This window comes from Helobdella robusta, assembly GCF_000326865.2.
Source record: "Helobdella robusta unplaced genomic scaffold HELROscaffold_50, whole genome shotgun sequence".
Classification (NCBI taxonomy): Eukaryota; Metazoa; Annelida; class Clitellata; order Rhynchobdellida; family Glossiphoniidae; genus Helobdella; species Helobdella robusta.
The window spans coordinates 887,245-907,075 of record NW_008705255.1 but is presented as its reverse complement, the minus strand read 5'-3'; the positions used below and the strand labels follow the sequence as shown (position 1 = coordinate 907,075).

At 30.9% G+C, this 19,831-nt stretch overlaps 1 protein-coding gene across 1 annotated transcript in view; it reads right to left on the bottom strand.

Annotated features, from left to right (window-relative positions):
* Positions 1-5,595, bottom strand: part of HELRODRAFT_193456 (hypothetical protein) — a gene marked incomplete at its 5' end in the record, with an annotated part of 12,982 nt that extends 7,387 nt beyond the window's left edge. The window contains 5 exons of the mRNA XM_009027750.1: positions 694-744; positions 2,343-2,528; positions 4,957-4,977; positions 5,266-5,408; positions 5,520-5,595. Coding sequence (XP_009025998.1) covers positions 694-744; positions 2,343-2,528; positions 4,957-4,977; positions 5,266-5,408; positions 5,520-5,595 — 477 coding nt within the window. The remainder of the gene's footprint in view (positions 1-693; positions 745-2,342; positions 2,529-4,956; positions 4,978-5,265; positions 5,409-5,519) is intronic.
* Between the last annotated feature and the right edge of the window lie 14,236 nt (positions 5,596-19,831).

The window sequence follows — 19,831 nt, the reverse complement described above, 5'->3', positions numbered from 1 at the left end:
TTTTTTTATCAAAAATTTTTAAAATAATCAATCATGATAATGATAAAACAATTATTATTATAATTATCATTATTATTATTATTATAAAATTATTTAAATATGTTTTAATTACTCTTCTGCACTTATTAACGATAATGAGCATATGAGGATGGTTCATTTTAATGGATTTTCTTTTCTTTTAATAAATATTTATAAATTATTTACATTTATTTATTTACAATCTTATATTAATAATTAATTAATATATTATTAATAATTTTCGATTGATTTCATTTTGATTTCATCTTTTTGACCAATAAAAGATTATTATTCTTACGTAGAATAATTGAATGAATTTGTTGTCCATTATGTAACGACTCGACTGCTGTCTCTGGAAATTTTAAAAAAATTATTCTTTTTATTATTATTATTACTATTATTATTATTATTATTTTTATTCTTATTCTTATTTATCTAAAATTACTTTCCTCGCGATGAAGGCCACTGCGAGTTGCAATCAATATGATTGGTCTATTCTATAAGTGACACCACCATCAGCCTCACCATCCCCGTCATCATCATCACCATCACCATCATTACGATCATCATCATCATCACCATCACCATCATTACGATCATCATCACCATCGTCGTCGTCATCATTATCATCATTGCCACCACAGCATCCTTCTCATCATCATCATCCTAACTCACTATAAATTCAATTATGGTCGTTTGGGTTTGGGTGGGAACTTTGTCCTCAGTCTTGATGAAAATAATAATAATTATAATAATATTAATAATTATTATTATTATAATAATAATTATAATATAACGTAACAACACTACTAATAAAAATAATAAGGCTCTGTTGCAAGTTCGATAGGCTTTACAAAGCCCATACTGTTGTCAGAAATAAATAGACCATGCATTTTTTTAATACAGGGCGCTTACAAACACACCAATAATAGTGATAATAATAATGATAATAATAATAATGATAATAATAATAATAATAATAATGATAATAATAACAATAATAATAATAATAACACAACAACAATTATCAATGTTATTAATGTTACTCTTCATTTTACCATAATCTCTCTCAGTATCAACAGGTACTGAAATAAATAAGTTGGTCATTATGAATACTCGAAGTGAAAATATTATAATTAGAGAGAGAATAAAATAAGTGAGTGAAAGAGAAAAAGGGAGTGTTTGAGAGAAAGGGTGAGAAAAAAAAGAAAAAGTGTTTGAGAGAGAGAGAGAGAGAGAGAATAAAAGAAAGTGTTTGAGAGTAAGGGTAAGAGTGAGAGAAAAAAAGAAACAGTTTAAAGAGAGAGAAAGAGAGAGAGAGAGAGAAGAAAGACGAAAGTGAAGAGAGAGGGAGAGAGAGAGAGATCATTATTTAAAGAGATATAATTACAATAATATTTATCTATATAATTATATTTATTATGAAAATGATGATGATAGTGATCATTAACCCCATCTAGTGAGAGTTCAAAAGCTTTTCTAATCAAAACCTTATAACAATAATAATAGTTATAACTATAATAATAATAGCAACGATGATAATGATGAAGATAATGAAAACTATGATGATGATGATAATTTTGATGATGATGATGATAATAATGATGGTGTTCGTTTGGCGTTATTTCAAATTTCCTCAAAAACGCCAGTAACTAAAGTCATAGAATGTCCAGAGAAAATAAATAAACTTTCAGTTCTCTTCGAAACATCACTAGGAAGAGAGCCGAGTCACGTAAATTTTCTCTCACTCTCACCCTTACTCTCAAACACTTTCTTTTCTCTCTCTCTCTCAAACACTTTCTCTTTTTTTTCACCCTTTTTCTCAGACACCCCCTTTCTCTCTCTCACTCACTTATTTTATTCTCTCTCTAATTATAATATTTTCAGACTACTCCAAATCATCGATCCAACTGTAGCAACATTTCTTGACCCTATTTCCAATTTAGCGAGAAGAACTTTAGCAGATCTGAATCACCTGAACGCAATCTAAGTCGATGCATTGAAATATCTTTCTGAACAATTTCTCCATGGAAGTATTTGGGAGCCAGGCCATTTCTGCATTTATAAACTACAACAGAAATTCGGAAAAAAAACTCTTCTCTTAACTGATGGCCAATGCAATCCACGCAAAATTTGAGTAACGTGTTCAAACTTTGATGCACCCATTACAATCTTTACAGCCCCAATTCTGTGTTGACTGCAGCTGGCTAGTCACCTTATTAGCAGTGCCACAGAACAAAACATGGCAATAATCCAGCTTTGAATGTACGAACACACGTGCTAGACTAAGTGAAATGTTCTTATTTAATGATTTTCAAGCTAACCTCAGTCCGCCCATGTGATGTTAACAATCCCTTGCAAGTGATCACACCAGGATTGAGCTGCACAGATGTACAAAAGTCAATTGAATTACCGTCAATACTAACCACAACTGCTGCCACTGCCACGTGCCAACTTTTTATATGCTGTGCTTTATAAGTATTGTCTTTTATATCACTTTCAACCAAATTCTTCCAATAATTGTTTTTTAACACTAGGTTATATAAAACACTTTTGTTAATAAGCCAAGCCTTCTAAACACCTTTATTCAACAAAGTTTTGTCATTCCTATATAATCTCTCCAACTTCAGACAAGGTCTTTTAATTTTTGCTACATTCGTCGTCAAACCATGGCGCCGATGAAACAAGTTTAGATTTTATGGCATGCAATGGAGCTACTCTACCAATGAATACAAGTCATCTCATCAGTAAACATCGTAATCAAACGGACCACTGATGTGAGAACCCAAAAACCAATGATGAAAATAATTTTTCATCCATCCGACTCTAAGAACGAACCAATTTTTGCTCAAACACAGGCAACTGTAAAATTTAATTTTACGAAACTGTAGTAGTCTGTTTGTATACTGCTTGGACTACCAATACATTTAATTACAGGCAGATTAGATCATCAGAAGACACCATCAAGAACCCCCAAAATTATGACTCGGTTCGTTTTACTCTGTTAGTAATTTGATACGACTTGAATACTTCTGATAACTTGACAGTTGTAGAACTAATTAGATCTTACATATGAATACTCGAAGCAGCGTATAATCTGGTATAATCTGATGTTGTAACAGATTGTGATAATGATGGTAATAATGATGTTGAAAATGATCTATCTAATTCGTTGGTGAATTATTTTAAATATTTATTGTTATTAATAAGTAGATCCATTTACCGAGTTGAAATTGAAAGGATTCTAGGAGAAAAAATAATATTTTATTAATTTTTACATGTCTGTGTGTGCGTGTGTTTAGATGTGTAGCATCAGGAGTTCATATACATGGTTTTATCCATCCCTTTGTTCACTTCCTCAATCATCTATTCATTCATTCATTCATTCATTCATTCATTCATTCATTCATTCATTCATTCATTCATTCATTCATTCATTCATTCATTCATTCATTCATTCATTCATTCATTCATTCATTCATTCATTCATTCATTCATTCATTCAACCAAAGTTTTTCATATTACATCTTCGTTTGGAATCTGTACAAATAAAGAAAAGATTAAATGGAAATACCAATTAAAAACATCATTCATTCATCCATTCATTCATTCATTTATTCGTTCGTTCAATCCAACAGTGAAAACGCCAAAATTAGAAAATGTTCATTTCTTCATTCATTCATTTTTCATCATTCCTTTTTTGTCGCTAGAACCATTTTATTCATCCATCTAACTATCTATTAATTCATCAATTCACTCTTTTAATCGGTCATTCATTCATTCATTCATTCATTCATTCATCTATCTGTAATCAGTGAAAATTTTTTTGAACTATCGAAAATACATCGCCTTACCAGAAACTGTTCATGTGGATAAAAAAATTTAACAAATGATTGAATAAATAGAGGATCAAACAAATAAATAATGAATGAATGATTGAATGATTGAGTGATTGAATGATTGATTGATCGATTGATTGATTGAGAGAAAGCCAAATAATTGATGAATGAATGAAAAAACGAATAGACGAACGAAAGAATGAATTAATGAATAGATAAATAAATGAATGGAAAAAAAAATTTTTTTAAATATTATTATCTATTTACCACTGGCATAGTTTTATTTGCCTGAATTTTGAAAAAAGAAATAGGGTTCTATATATATATATATATATGCATACATACATATATACATACAGCAAATTTCATGGATGTTTTGAATAAATACGAATTCAAAAAACTAGGCGGTGTTGAAGTTCTTATCAAAAAACTTTTGAACACAGAGTGGGCATACAAATTTAATGAAATATGCTTCAACGAAGGCCTCGTCTCAAACTATTTATATATAAAATATAAAATATAATTATGTATATGTAAGTATATATATATATATATACATACAATATTCTATAAATTCTACCGAATGTTTGGCGTTAATATGTTTGTAGTTCGTTTCTTGAACTACATTCTTTTTAACTTTTAATTCTCGAGAGAGAGAGAGAGAGAAAGAGAGAGAGAGAGAGAGAGAGAGAGAGAGATGGAGCAGTCGCTGCTCGCAGTCTTGTTCGATTGTTAGATTAAGTCGGTTGGTCGCAGAGATTCGAGCGAATGTTAACTTCTAATTCTCGAGAGAAAATTTACACGTGTGTGTGTGTGTGTGTGCGCGTGTGAGTGTGTGTGAGTGTGTGTGTGTGTATGTGTGTGTGAGAGAGTGTGTTGAAAAAATTTTACTGAAACTAACCATATGCTAGAGGTAAAAAATTATTTTTTTTTAATCTCTTTAGGTAATATACATTTAAAATGGGAATGAATGAATGATAGAATGAATGAATGAAATAATGAATGAAATAATGAATGAAATAATGAATGAAATAATGAATGATGGCATGAATGAATGAATGAATGAACGAACGAATGAATTAAAAAGAGTTAAGCTTACTTGTTTCTGTTCCTCTTGTCTCTGGAATTGATAAAAAAAATTCAAATTTGTTCAAAATAATAAAAATAATAATAACAACAACAATTGTAATAATAATAATAATAACAATTATTATTATACTAATAACAAAAACAGCAGTTTTGATAAATTACTGGAATGTCTGGATAAGGAATGGCCTATAATAATAATAATAATAATAATAACAATAATAAATAAAATAACGATAATCTGCATAAAATAAAAAAATTACAAAAATGGTATTACCGGATTTTGAGGGCCCGGCGGGTTGATAGAACTTGGAGGACTAACTGGGTTGATAGGACTTGGTGGATTGATGGGTCTTGAAGGGCTTGGTGGGTTTGGGGGGTTTTGTGGGCCCGGTAGGTTGATAAGACTTGGAGGACTTGTTGGGTTGATTGGGCTTTGAGGAGTTGGTGGGTTGTTAGAAGGGCCTGAACGAGTTACATTTGTTTTATTGTTATTATTACTATTATTATTATTTATCATTTGATTTTTCTAATTTCGACGAGTTAAAAAAAATTTTGTTCGCATCACCGGCCGACGCGATGGCGTAGCGGTAGAGTGCCTGGCACCGCTGTCGCAGGAACCGGATTCGATTTCGCAGACAGCCACACTCATCGCGTGCAGTGTGTGTGTGTGTGTGTGTGTGTGTGTGATGCTTTGTTTCACCTAAATTCATGTGCACTGTGTGTTTGCTGTTGTCAATGTATCTGGCAGACGTTAAAAGGATTCGTAATAATAATAATAATAATAATAATAATAATAATAATAATGATAATGATAATATGACAAAATAATGATAATTATTATTGTTGTTGTTAACATTTTTATTATTTTTCTCATACCTGTTTGTTCGTACTGGTAGAAAGTAGAAATGCATTTTGAATATATTAATAACGCTAACGCTAACGCTGCTACTACTACTACTACTGCTGCTACTACTACTACTACTAACTGTTATTACTACAACTAATACTGCTACTACGATAATTAGAACAATGAATGAAGTTATTAAATCAATTAAAATTATTAAATAAAGTTATTAAACCAATTATTTCCGTTAATTTAACTGACTTTGAAAATATATCCAATCGTTTTTATGGCCTGAATAAAAGAAGATGATGACGTAGATGATGACGACGATGATGAAGATGATGAAGATGATGATGATGAAGACAAAGTTGATGATGATTGTGATAGAAATGATGACGCTAAAAAACATTCAAAATATATTAAAATCTGGAGAAAGACTCCTAAAGTTTTCATCAGAAGAAAGGGACCTTGGAATAATTGTTGGCAAGATCTTGAAGATAATGGTATGATATCTTACTGAATTAATTATAATAATAAATAATAATAATAATAATAATAATAATAAATAATGATGATAATATGCTAACGGAAATGAAGTCCTGGAGTCCAATTCGAACATTCCATTCCGTCTGTTGTTGTGATTTTATTTTTTGAAATTTTTGTAAAAACAATTTCTATATAGAGATAGAGAAAAAAAGAGAGAGTGAGAAATAGAAAAAAAGAGACAGAATGAAAGAAAGAAAGAAAGAAAGAAAGAAAGAAAGAAAGAAAGGAGAAAAAGAAAGAGATCAAGATGGAGAGTCTATGTAATGCCATCGAAGCCAACTTACGTGCATAATTTGTAAGACTCGTTCCAAAACTAGCTCCTGGAAAAATGAGACATAAACAAAATTTATTCACTTTTTCACTCATTCATTCATTTATTCATTCGTTCGTTCATTCATTCATTAGTCATTCATTCATTCACTCACTCACTGTGTTTAACCAATCAATGTTCTGATCTCCGGCGATTGATGTCTACAATTTTAAAAAAGTTTTGTCATTCATATCAATTTTCTTATTAATAATGTTAATGTTTTTTATTAATTCATTAATTTATTATTTAATTAATTCATTTATACATTCATTCATTCATAATAATAATAACATTTCCAAAAACCAACCAAGATTTTTAGGATACGCTTTATGTTATCCTAATCGAATGATTGAATGAATGGATGAATGAATGAATAAATAGATGAATGAATGAATAAATTAACGAATGAATGAATAAATGAATAAAAAAATCCTACCAACCCCGTCAAAGATTTTAGATGTATAGTTCGATTTCTCGTCAATCAGCGTCTGTTATTATTAGTGGATGGATGGATGAAGGGATGAATGGAGGGATGAATGGATGGATGGATGAATGTATGGATAGATAAACAGATGGTTGAATAGATAAAACAATGGATAGATGAACGGATAGATAGATGAATGAATGATCAGAATGATGTACATTGAAAAAGTTAATTGTTTAAAGTCTTATTAACGAATGAATGAACGAACGAATCTAATGAATGTATGAATAATTATAAAAATGAATGAATGAATGAATGAATGTAAGATATAAAAGAATAGAATAAAAATTATAAATGGAGTATATTTCTTACGAATATTTCTATGATTTTTATCTTCTGATGTTCTAGGAGCTGATTCTAAACGAAACGAAATGAAACGATATATATTGTTTGCTCTAGATACATGAAAGTAGACGAACAAACGGACACACACACACGCACACATACCACAATCTAGACGTTCTAATGTAAAAAGGAATGTTAAGTGTAATGTAGAAGTTGTCTCTGAAGTGGTAGCTAATTTAATTGGGTTTGAAGTAATGTAAAAGTTGTCTCCGATTTAATTGGGCTTGAATATTTGAAAGTTGCTGAGAAATGTGAAGGAAAGAAACTGTTTTTTTCATAAACTTGAATGCAAATATGGCTCGAGTATATGAATTAATTTGATAAATTGATAAAACTTCAGGCTTAGTGGCAAGTTCTTTGGTATGATCTTTTTGATTTTTGATTATATGATGTCCTTGAAACTATTCGGCAACTGAGTATCATGTATCATGTATCACGATGTATCATCATGAATGATTGGATAGATGTATTGATATGTGGACGAACATAAACTATTATGAAAATTTAATCATTTATTAATTTATTTATTTATTGATCATATAATTTTTCTTTTTCAACAATATATCAACTCACAAAAGCCTTGTCAAGCTTGCCGTACTGCGAATAACGTTTGTGTATGTGTGTTTTTGTGGGTATGTGTGTGTGTATTTGTGTTTGTATGTATGTGTGTGTTTGTGTGAGTTAGTTTGTGTGTGTGTGTGCATGTGTGTTTGTTTGTATGTGTGTGTTTGTTGAGTGTACATACATACATACATACATACATACATGCATACATACATACATACATACATGCATACATACATACATACATACACACATACACACATACATACATGCATACATACATACATACATACACACATACATACATACATGAATACAAAACAGGATGCAAATATTAGTTTCAATACCGATTCATTTTCGTTCATTTTTTTCATCTCTTCCTAGAAAATAACAATAATAATAAAAACTATAATAATAAAAATAATAATAAAAATAACAACAACAACAATAATAGTAATAATAATACTGCTATTAAAGCTTTATGTACTTCATACTAAAAGAATATTAGATCAATTTTAGTGGTAGTAGCAGCAGCAGTAATAGTAGTAGTAGTAGCAGTAGTAGCTGTAGTAGTAGTAGTAACAGTAGTTGGAAATAGAGGAGTAGAAGGAGTGCCACTAGTAGCAATAAGTTCTATTGCAAAAAATATTTATATATCCATTTAACCTGAAATCTTATCACAAATTCGTTGATGTCAATTCTAGGCTAGGAAAAATTTAGGAGAATTAAAAAATTATTATTATCATGGATTATTAATTATTCTTATTATTTTGTAACATAAATCATTGGGCTAACGAACGAAGGGCTGAATTTGTACCGAAAAAACGAAATAATTTGTGGATGAATGTTGAAATGAATGAATGAGTGAATGAATGAATGAGTGAATGAATAAATGAATGGGTGAGTGAATGAATGAAAGATAGACTGATCGATTGATTGGTTGTTATAAGGTCTTACTATTTCTGTTTTCACAATGGTGTTTTTCTAAAATAATATTAAAAAACTCAATCTTGTAGATTGTAATAAAATTAATACGAACAGTAATAATATTACAACTGCTACCACTGCTACTACTACAACTACTACTACTACTACAACTACTGCTATTACTACTACAACAACTACTACTACAACAACTACTGCTATAACAACAACAACTACTACTACTACTAAAACTACTACTACTACAGCTACTACTACTACTACTACTACTACTACTACTACTACTACTACTACTACTACTACTACAGCTACTACTACAGCGACAAAAACTACTACTAATACTTTACTACCACATAAAATCGCATTGCAGATCCCTTACGTAAAAGCTCCTCAGTAGCAAGAGAATACTGATTGACTGATTATGAGAAGAAAAACGACGACGAATCATTATCATAATTAAACGCACCACCACCATCATCATCATCAATACTTTCAACCTTATCATCATCATCATCAGCAGCGCTATTATTATTATTTTTATTATTATTTTTATTATCATTATTATCCTAGATAATGAGCATCTGCGGTTTCTTATTATACTGTACAATGAAATTCTATTTTTTTTTTATTTCATTTCCCCTATTGATTTATTGATAATAAAAGAGTTTTAATTATTATTATTATTATTATACCTTCTCTAGATTTTGCTTTACGAATTGGTCCTAGAAATAAATTAATGTTTTAATGTTTATTGCTTTTTATATTTCAATAATGAACGAACGAACGAACGATTGAATGGATGGATGAATGAATGAATGAATGAATAAATGAATGAATAAATGAATGAATAAATGAATGAATGAATGGATGAATGAATGAATGAGCGAAAAGATGGTTTGATGGATGGATAGATGAGATAACACAAACCATTTTCAGCAGTAAGAGTAGTAGTAGTAGAAGTAGTAGTAATAGTAGTAGTAGTAATTATTTAAAAAATCACTCACATATAATCGCATAGCTGCTTCGTAATATTGGGGCTTGCTAGTTCCTGTAAAGCTTCTAATCTAATAAAAGTTATTAAAGAATTTTAAATAATATTTCTTCAATTAATTAATAAATTAATTAAATAATTAATTAAGTAAATTAATTTGTATTGCATTCATATTAACTTTTTGTAATTAATAATTGTCACTAGGGATGTTGAAACGATTGAAGTCTACAAGAAATTTTATTAAAACATTATGCCAGTGAGTACGAGTGTGTGGCTGTGTGCGTGTGTGTGTGGTTGTGTGTGGTTGTGTGTGTGTGTGGTTGTATGTGTGTTAGGCAAGGCTGTGTATTCTTTCTAGACCTGTACAATCACTATAATGAGATCATCATGAGAAAGATAGAAGATCTACTTGGAATATCCTTCGGAGGAGTGAATATTAACGATGAAAGATATGCTGATGAAAGATATGATGATAGAGCTCTTATAGCAGATTCAATGGAACAACTGCAAACAATCGTCTTCAAACTGGTTTTTAAAAGTGAAAGGCTTGCACATTAACATCAACAAAACAGAGTGCATGGTTATCAGTAAAAGCAAAACCGCCCCGACCTGCTCCATGATCATTAACGGTAAACAGGCGAAACAAGTCAACAGCTTCAATTATCTCGGAAGTCTGATTACCTCAGGTTGTGAATGTGATGTAGATATCAAACGAAAGATAGCTATGGCGAGAGATGCATATTCTGAAATGAAAAACATCCTTACCAACAGTAAAATCGGATGATCGACAAAGTTAAAACTGTTAGTGTGTTTTATTTTTTCTGTGCCAACTTACGGCTCTGAGTCCTGGACAATTTCTGAAGAAGTGGAAAAAAAGTTTAACGCTGCCGAGATGTGGTTTGTTGAGAAGAATTGTGAAATTTAGTTGGGCCTCTGATACTTCGGATGAGGATGTATTGAAACTGTCCGGTTATGAAAAGAGGACATTACTACAGATGATCCGACTGGGGAGCAGTTAGAGTTTTTTAGTCACATCATGCGGAAGGAAAGAATGGAAAATCTAACAACTACTGGAAAGATTGCAGGGAGAAGAGATGGCGGTCAACAACGAATAACACTCGTGAAGTCCTCGTGTCACTTGTTGAATATCACTATATTTCAATTCTTACGAAATGGTAAAGATCAGGTTTTGTGGAGGTCGATGGTCGCCAATGTCCTGAAAGGATAAGGCACGAGAAAGAAGAAAAATTTATATAGCGTTCATTATTTTAATTCAATCATAATATTAATATTCAACCATGATAATATGAATAATAATCAACTAACGATTATTTTGAATTTGCCCTTGTCGTTACTGAGGTTCTTTGTGAATAATAATTCATTTATTCATTGATTCATTCATTCGTAAGTTCGTTCATTCACTCATTCATTCATTCGTTCATTCATTCACTCATTCATTCATTCATTCATTCGTACGTTCGTTCGTCCATTCGCGATGGTTAACCATGATGTAGCCGATCAATCTTTTCTGTTTCGCAAATAAATTCAATTATTATTATTATTATGGTTATTATTATTATTGTGATTATTATTATTATTATTATTATGGTTATTATTATTATTGTGATTATTATTATTATTATTATTATGGTTATTATTATTATTGTGATTATTATTATGGTTATTATTATTATTGTGATTATTATTATGGTTATTATTATTATGGTTATTATTATTATTGTGATTATTAATATTATTATTAATATTTTACTTCAAAATCTTCATTGTTGTTTATGAACTCTTTTATCTGTGGTTAGAAAATTTATTTTTTCATTCATTCGTTCATTCATTCATTCATTCATCCATCCATCCATTCATTCGTTCGTTCATTCATTCATTCATTCGTTCGTTCCTTACCTTTGTCTCAATTTTTTGCTGAAAAATAATAAAATAATAAACAAATAATAAAACATGAAAACAATAATAATAATAATAACAATAATAAAAATAATAATAATAAACAACCGCATCGAGGCTTGGATTCATCATTATAGTTTTCATATCATTCTAATGGATGAATGAATGAATGAATGAAAGAATGCTAGATGGAATGAAAGAATGCTAGATGGAATGAATGCACTATGTGACCGAACGAATTAATAAAGGAATGAATAGATGAATGAATTAGTGAATGAATGGGCTGTGTGAACGAAGACATGAATGAATTTATGAATTGATTGACGGACAAACAAACGAAAAAACAAATGAATAAATGAAAAATGTAAGAATGAGTGAATAAAATAAACTCGCACCAAAAACCAGCTGGTTATATCAACAATGGATATCTGCGATTTGAATATAAGTTTTCAATTTTTAATTCCTTTATTAATTCCTTCTTTCGTTCATTTACTCATTTTTTTATCCATTCATTCAGCTATCCATTCATTCATTCATCCATCCATCCATTCAATCATTCCTTCGTTCACTCATTCATTCACCCCTTACCTTCAGGCAGTTTTGTGAGATAAAATTCTTTAAAAAAAAATAATTTACGTAATAATAATAATAATAATGATAATAAAAATAATTATAATAAAAATTATAACAATAATTCATCATTCACCTTTGGCATACTATTGGATAGATCCTAGAAGGGAGAATAAAATATGATGCTGAGGCATAGAATTTGACGTTGATTGTGTATTCATTCATTCATTTATTCATTCATCTATCCATTCATTCATTCATTCATTCATTCATTCATTCAATCAATTAGTTTATAAAGCGCTATTTCCGCGATGTTCAACAGCGCTCCTCAATGAATTTTGAAACAGATGGGTCTTGAGATCCGCTCTGAACTTCGCAAGTGATGGAGAAGTAGTCAGAGAAGGAGGTAGAGAGTTCCAGAGAAAAGGACCAAAAAAACAAAAGCAGATTTAGCAAAGGAGTGTTTAACACGAGTTAACAAAAAGCGAGAAGAAGAAGAAGACGATCGTAAACCGGGGCGTTTTGGTTCAATTAATATATCTGATAAGTACTTAGAAAATAACTCAGATTGAGTTTTATATATGAATGTGCAAATTTTAAAAATTATTCTATATTCTATAGGTAGCCAGTGCACGAGAACAAAATAACACTAAAGAAGTGACAAGAAGGAGAAGAGTAGGATTGTCAAGAAAAGGCCCAAGTTTTTTTATTCTACGTACATGAAAGTAAGAACTTCTAGCAACACTATTTATAAATCTGAAAAGAAAGAGACATGCTAGAATCAAAGATAAAGCCTAGACTACGAAACTTGTGAGAAACATCAAGAGTTTTAGAATCAGATAAGATAATATTTTAGAAGGAATAGTAATAGAGCGTTTTGATTTATTAAAACAAATTAATTTAAACTTAGAAGGATTAAGTTTAAGACACATAGAGTCAGACCAATCGCTAACTGAAAAAAGGCATAGAGATAGATTATGAAGAACACTATTGAGATAACTATTCGTCTCTTCATTCGTTCGTACGTTCGTTCATTCATCCATTTATTCGTTCGTTCAATCATAGATTTAAATCCCTCTACGTACCAAAATTTGTTCCATTAAACTTTTCAAGCCAGTCAACAATCTAATCTGTTTAAAAAAGTGTTTTCCAGTCAACATTACTCAATTAATTCATTCATTTATTCATTTGATCATTCATTCATTCATTTTTTTAATTCTTTCATTTATTTATCCATCCATCCATCCACCCATCCATTGATTCGTTCGTTCGTTCGTTGTTCGTCCATTCTTCTAACCTGTGCTTCATGGTTGAATGCGTATGAAATTTGCTTCTCATAGAGTTCCTGGAATTTGAATACGAAGCGAATCAGTAAATGAATGGATGAATGAAGGAATAAATGAATGAATGAACGAATGAACGAGTGAATAAATGAGTGAATGAATGAATGACGAATGAGTTAATTTTACAAAACAACCTACCTTCGGACAAGTAAGAAAAGCCTACGAATGAAAAAAAAAAAAATAATAATAATAATACCAATAATAGTAATAATAATAAACGAAGAATAGGCATCATGTAGGTTGAAATAAACGTTTCTACTGAATGTGATTGATGTTGGGCAGCATGATACTGAGACGAACAGAACAGCAGTTGCGGTAGCAGCAGTTAACTTGGTAGCCAGCGAACATGTCGGCTAAACCAGCCAGACATTATGACCCAAAAAAGAACCACAAATCCTAAAAAACTCCCTCCCGAGTCGAAAAAATTTGCGATTCTTGCGAACTACATATGCGACCCTTCAAAAGTAAAATAATTCTCAATGCGGCCCTCACAGCAAAAATGTTTGCCCACTTCTGGGCTATACCATGGGTGTTGACAGAGTTTTATAGATACGGGCGTTTCAACCCCACCCTACTAAAGACCAACTTGATGGCAAAACTTGAATGTTTCCGATCGGCAAAACATTGAGATCTAGTTTGTCCTCCTCTCATCACATCTCATTTTGGGCGAATGAGGTTTCCTGAGGTGGCAGCCACTAATAGCGAGTCTTTACTTTTCGCCCTAGAAGTCCGTACAAACACCTGGCGCCAGCTGTTCAGATATAGCTTGAAACATCATTTTTCGAATATATGAGCGACATTCACAATAAAGGTGCCCTGTATAAAGGTCTCAAATTCAGTACAATCTACATTTCAATTATTATTAATTATTATGATTAATATTATTATGATTAAATTTATTATGATTAATATTATTATCATTAATATTATTATCATTAATATTATTAATTATTATTATTCACCTCTAATTTGTCCTCCAAAACTTTCTGCATACTCCCCTGTTGGTGACGACGACGATGATGATGATGATCGCGATAATGATGATGACGACGACGATGATGATGATAACAATAAAAGTGACAAACTTTATTGTTAATTAACACGTCCTAGAAAAATAATGAACAAAGTAATGAGTGAATAAATGAATGAATAAATTAATTAATGAATGAATGAACAAACGATTAAGTAAATGAATGAAAAAAAATGAACGAATAAACTTAATTTATCTATTTATTGATAATTAACTGATTAATTAATAATTAATTAATAAAAAAAATTCCTAAAAAATTTTTTTAACTGAATGGAAAAAAATGAATGAATAAACTTAATTTATCTATTTATTGATAATTAATTAATTAATTAATAATTAATTAATTTAAAAAATTCCTAAATAATTATCATACCAAGCTCTGGCCTTTATCTCGCAGCATCTTGACGGCATCTTCCTATAATTAAAAAGAAAGTTGGAACAAATAAAAGTTGCGTAATATAAAATAAGGAGAGAAATAGAGAGAGAGAGAGAGAGAGAGAGAGAGAGAGAGAGAGAGAGAGAGAGAGAGAGAGAGGGAGGAAGAGAGATAGAGAGAAAGAGAAGAGAGAGAAGGAAGGAGAAAAAAAAGAAAGAGAGAAGAAGAGAGAGAGATGTAGAAAAAAGAGAGAGAGAGAGGAAAGAAAAAAGAAAAGGAGTGACAGAACGAAAAGGAGAAGAGGAGAGAGAGTGAGAAAAAAGAATGAAAATTACTTTTTTAAAAGAAAGAAAATTTTTAAATAAGGATTGTGTAATAAAGTGAGAGAGGGAGAAAGAGGAGAAAGAGAGAGAGAGAGAGAGAGAGAGATCGACGGAAAGAACCAACGATAGCACTTATTCTTTTTACTATTGCAAATTTTTTGTGTGCGATCATCTACTAACGTATAGAGTGCCGATGGCCGACTGCAGATTTGGGTTTGAACCCTACAAATAATAATAATAATAATTATTATATTATATTGTTTATAAATAATTATAATTATTATTGTTGTTGTTATTGTTAAGAACAAAATGACAATAATAATTATAATGATGATGATGATAAAATAATAAACTCACTATTTCTGTGAGGAATCCGTATTGGCTCTGCCGAACTTTGGTTAACTTTGAAAAAAAATTATTATTATTATTATTATTGGAGGAGTGTTCGTCGCTACCCTCCAAACTGGGAGTTTCAAAAGTCAGTTCTCTCGGACACTATGCCGAATCTTTGCCGACCAAACTAGGCAATCATCTGAAAGCAGTGACGAACTGAAGCGTTTGTGGGCTGAATCGTTCAACAACTGCGTCGAAATGGCGACCAGATTCGAGCGACATCAAACCGACGCTAAAGCTGCGTCAGCAGAGTGCAGAATTTCAACGGCTGACTTAACTTCCTTGTCAGGGTACAATGATGAAGGCAAGCTCACTGGTAGCGGTACATTGCCAGTTCTCCAGAGATTCTGTTTAGGTTTGCCGACAAATGCAAATCTCTCCCGATGGGAAAAGTCTTCCACAGCCTAGTCTTCACTATGCAGCAATCAACAGACTAACAAACATGTACTCTCCAACTGCAGCTTAACTTCAGAGTTTAAGAGGTACACAACAAGACACAACAAAATTCTAGCAATAATTCTTGCAAAAAATGAAATCATGCACCGACCGAGAAGTCTGCATTTTTGCAGATCTAAAGGCAGATAAATTTCAGCCACTATCTGGCTTACTTAAATCACTGCGACCAGATATCGCATTGTTACGAGACGAAACAATTGGAATATGCAATTAACAGTCTGTCACGAGACTAACCTTCTAAATTCTAAAGAATACAGACTATCTAAATACTCTGGTAACTTGCAAAATAATAACTTCATTGACGACTTTAAACATTTAAAAACAAATACATAAATACATTCGAAATCTCGACTCTAGGTTTGTTTAGTATATTTAATTTATCTCTTGTAAACATTATTTGGTCTGACCCATCCTGCCATATTAGAAACGTGGCTTGAATCACTTTTGAAACTACTAAACTCAAGTTTCACTCATCCTCTTCAAGTAAATTGATGTACGGTTTAAATCAATTAAGGCAATGTTTAACAGAAACGAATGATAAATATATGAATGAATGATTGAACGAACGAATGAATGAATGAATGAAAGAACGAACGAGTGAAAGAATGAATGAATGAAAAAAAACGAATGAATGAAAGAACGAATGAAAGAACGAATGAATGAATGAAAGAATGACTGAATGAAAAGAACGAATGAATGAATGAATGAAAGAACGAACGAATGAATGAATGAATGATGAAGAAATGAATGAATGAATGAAAAGAGCGAATGAATGAAGAAATGAATGAATGAATTAAAAGGACGAATTATTCACCAAAACTTCCCCGACTGTATCATGCACCACTTTGGCTTTCCCCTCCTTGTGACAATGTTGAAGATGGTGATGATGGCGATGATGATAATGGTGACGACGATTATGATGGTGAAAATTAACTGGATGAATGGGTTATTAATTTGATGAATGAATGGATGAATGAATAAAGGAATGAATGGATGAATGAATGGATGAATGAATGAACAAATGAATGGATGAATGAATGATAGAATGAATAATTCAACAATCAAACAAGTGAATGAACGAAAGAATGAATGATTACCTTAAAAAATTGAGACATGCTACCAAAGCCAAAAAAGGGCTATAAAAAAAATAATAATCATAAAAATAACAAAAATTTTACACTACTACTACTACAATTACTACTACTGCTACTACTACTACTGCTACTACTACAGATTGATTGATTGATCGATTGATTGATTGATTGATCGATTGATTGATTGATTAATTGATTGATCAATATTAAATGAACTCACAGGGTTAGCAGAAATCTGTTATGTTAGTTAAAAATAATAATTAAAATCGACAAAACTACTTAATTACACTAAAGAAAACATTCATTATGATGATGATGGTTGCTGTGATGGTGATAATGGTGACTTATGATGAAGAAAAGGATGATGATGCTGATGATAATGATAATGATGATGAGGAGGACGACGATGATGATGATGACGAAGAAGAAGACGATAATGATGATGACGAAGAAGAAGACGATAATGATGATGATGGTGAAGAAGAAGAAGACGATGATGTTAAGTATTATAAATTCTCCCCCGGATCGAAAAAATTTGATATTTAAGTAAATTGCGGCCCTTCAAAGGTAAAATAGCTCTCAATGCGGCCCTCATAGCAAAAAGTTTTATTAATCAAATTAATTAGATGTTTATTAATCAAAAAACATCTACCGCGTATAAAACAAATAATGATGGTGATGATGGTGAAGATTATGAAGAAGAAGATGATGAAGAAGAAGAAGATGATGAAGAAGAAGAAGATGATGAAGAAGAAGAAGATGATGAAGAAGAAGTAGATGATGAAACTTTTGTCATCTTACCCCGTTCTCTTTCACCGCCAAAGAAAGCTAATTAAAATATTAATAATAACTATTATTATTATTATAAATGTGTTAACAAATGGTAATAATTTTACACACACACGCACGCAGGCAGGCAGGCACGCACACACACACACACATACACGCACACACACACATTTCATGCCACAGGTCTTTAAGGTTTTGGTTAAAAATTGCCAACAATTTTCAGACTCGGGGCAACAAAAAATTAAAGCTGCCTAGTCGAGAAGAAGCAACCACAATTTTTTGATTTAACGCAATTGTATGTTATTATTATTATTTATTATTATTATTATTATTGTTAATTATTATTAATATTATTATTATATCTTTCATAAATGTTATATTATATTATTGTTGTTATAATTATTTTACTACTATTATTTAAATTAACTTATGTAAACTTATTTGTATGTATTTGTTTTGAGGTACGGAAGAAGAATAATAAATAATAATAATAAATAAATAATAATAATAATAATAACAATAATAATAATAAATAATAAAAAAAGTAATTACCCCGCCTTCCATATGGCTCTGTTGGTATCCGCCAGTCTAGATTACATGAAATTATTATTATCCCTATTTAATAATAATAATAATAATGTAAACTCTTTTATTATTCAGAGAAAACCAGTAAAATCAAAAATAGTCAAAATAAAATATGTCAATAAAATGTTAAAATTAAATATTGTATAACGTAAAATAATTATAAGATAAATAAATATATAATAATAATAATAAATCAAAAATGATTTAGGTAGAGAAAAACAAAAAAAAAAAAAAAAAGAATTATAAAAGCGTATTCTACGTAGCTCGTCATTCAGTGAAAGAAACACGAAATGAGTACAACGAGAACAGATTAGTTTTACATTGATTCATTCCGTCAAATTTCTATCACAATAAACAGCGTATGATGAGGATATCGCAGAGTTAATAAGACTACTATAAAATTGATCAGACCAAATAATGTCGACCAGCGACAAATCGAAACAATTGAAAAAACCTAGCGGCGAAATTTCGAACGTGTTGATTATTATTTTTAAATGTTTTAAATTGTCAAGTAAATTGTTATGGAGGTTATTAGAATATTTGTCCATTTTATATTGTTTTGAATTGAAAAAATTAGACTCATGGCAGACGGTGAGCTCCAATATTTCAATTGTGTTGTCACGGAGTAGTGTGATGTCGGGACGAAGTGATTTGAAGAGACACGACAGTGGGCGGATCCCATCATAAACGACGTCTGCATACATCGCAACCTCTGGTCCTGCGCATGATTTCAATTTTTCTATTATTATATTTAGAATATTGTTATGGCGTGTTGTGTATCTTTTTAATGCTGCCACCGAGCTGCAGTTGGATAGGACATGTTTGTTGGTTTGCCGAGCATTGCAAAGTGTACAAATGGCAGAAGACGATTTTCCCCATCTAAATAGATTAGCATTCGTTGGAAGCTGTTGAATAAGGCTTTTCCTAACAAATTTGAACAGTACTTCAGGAAGTTTGGCGGTGAACCTCGAGCCAGTGAGCAA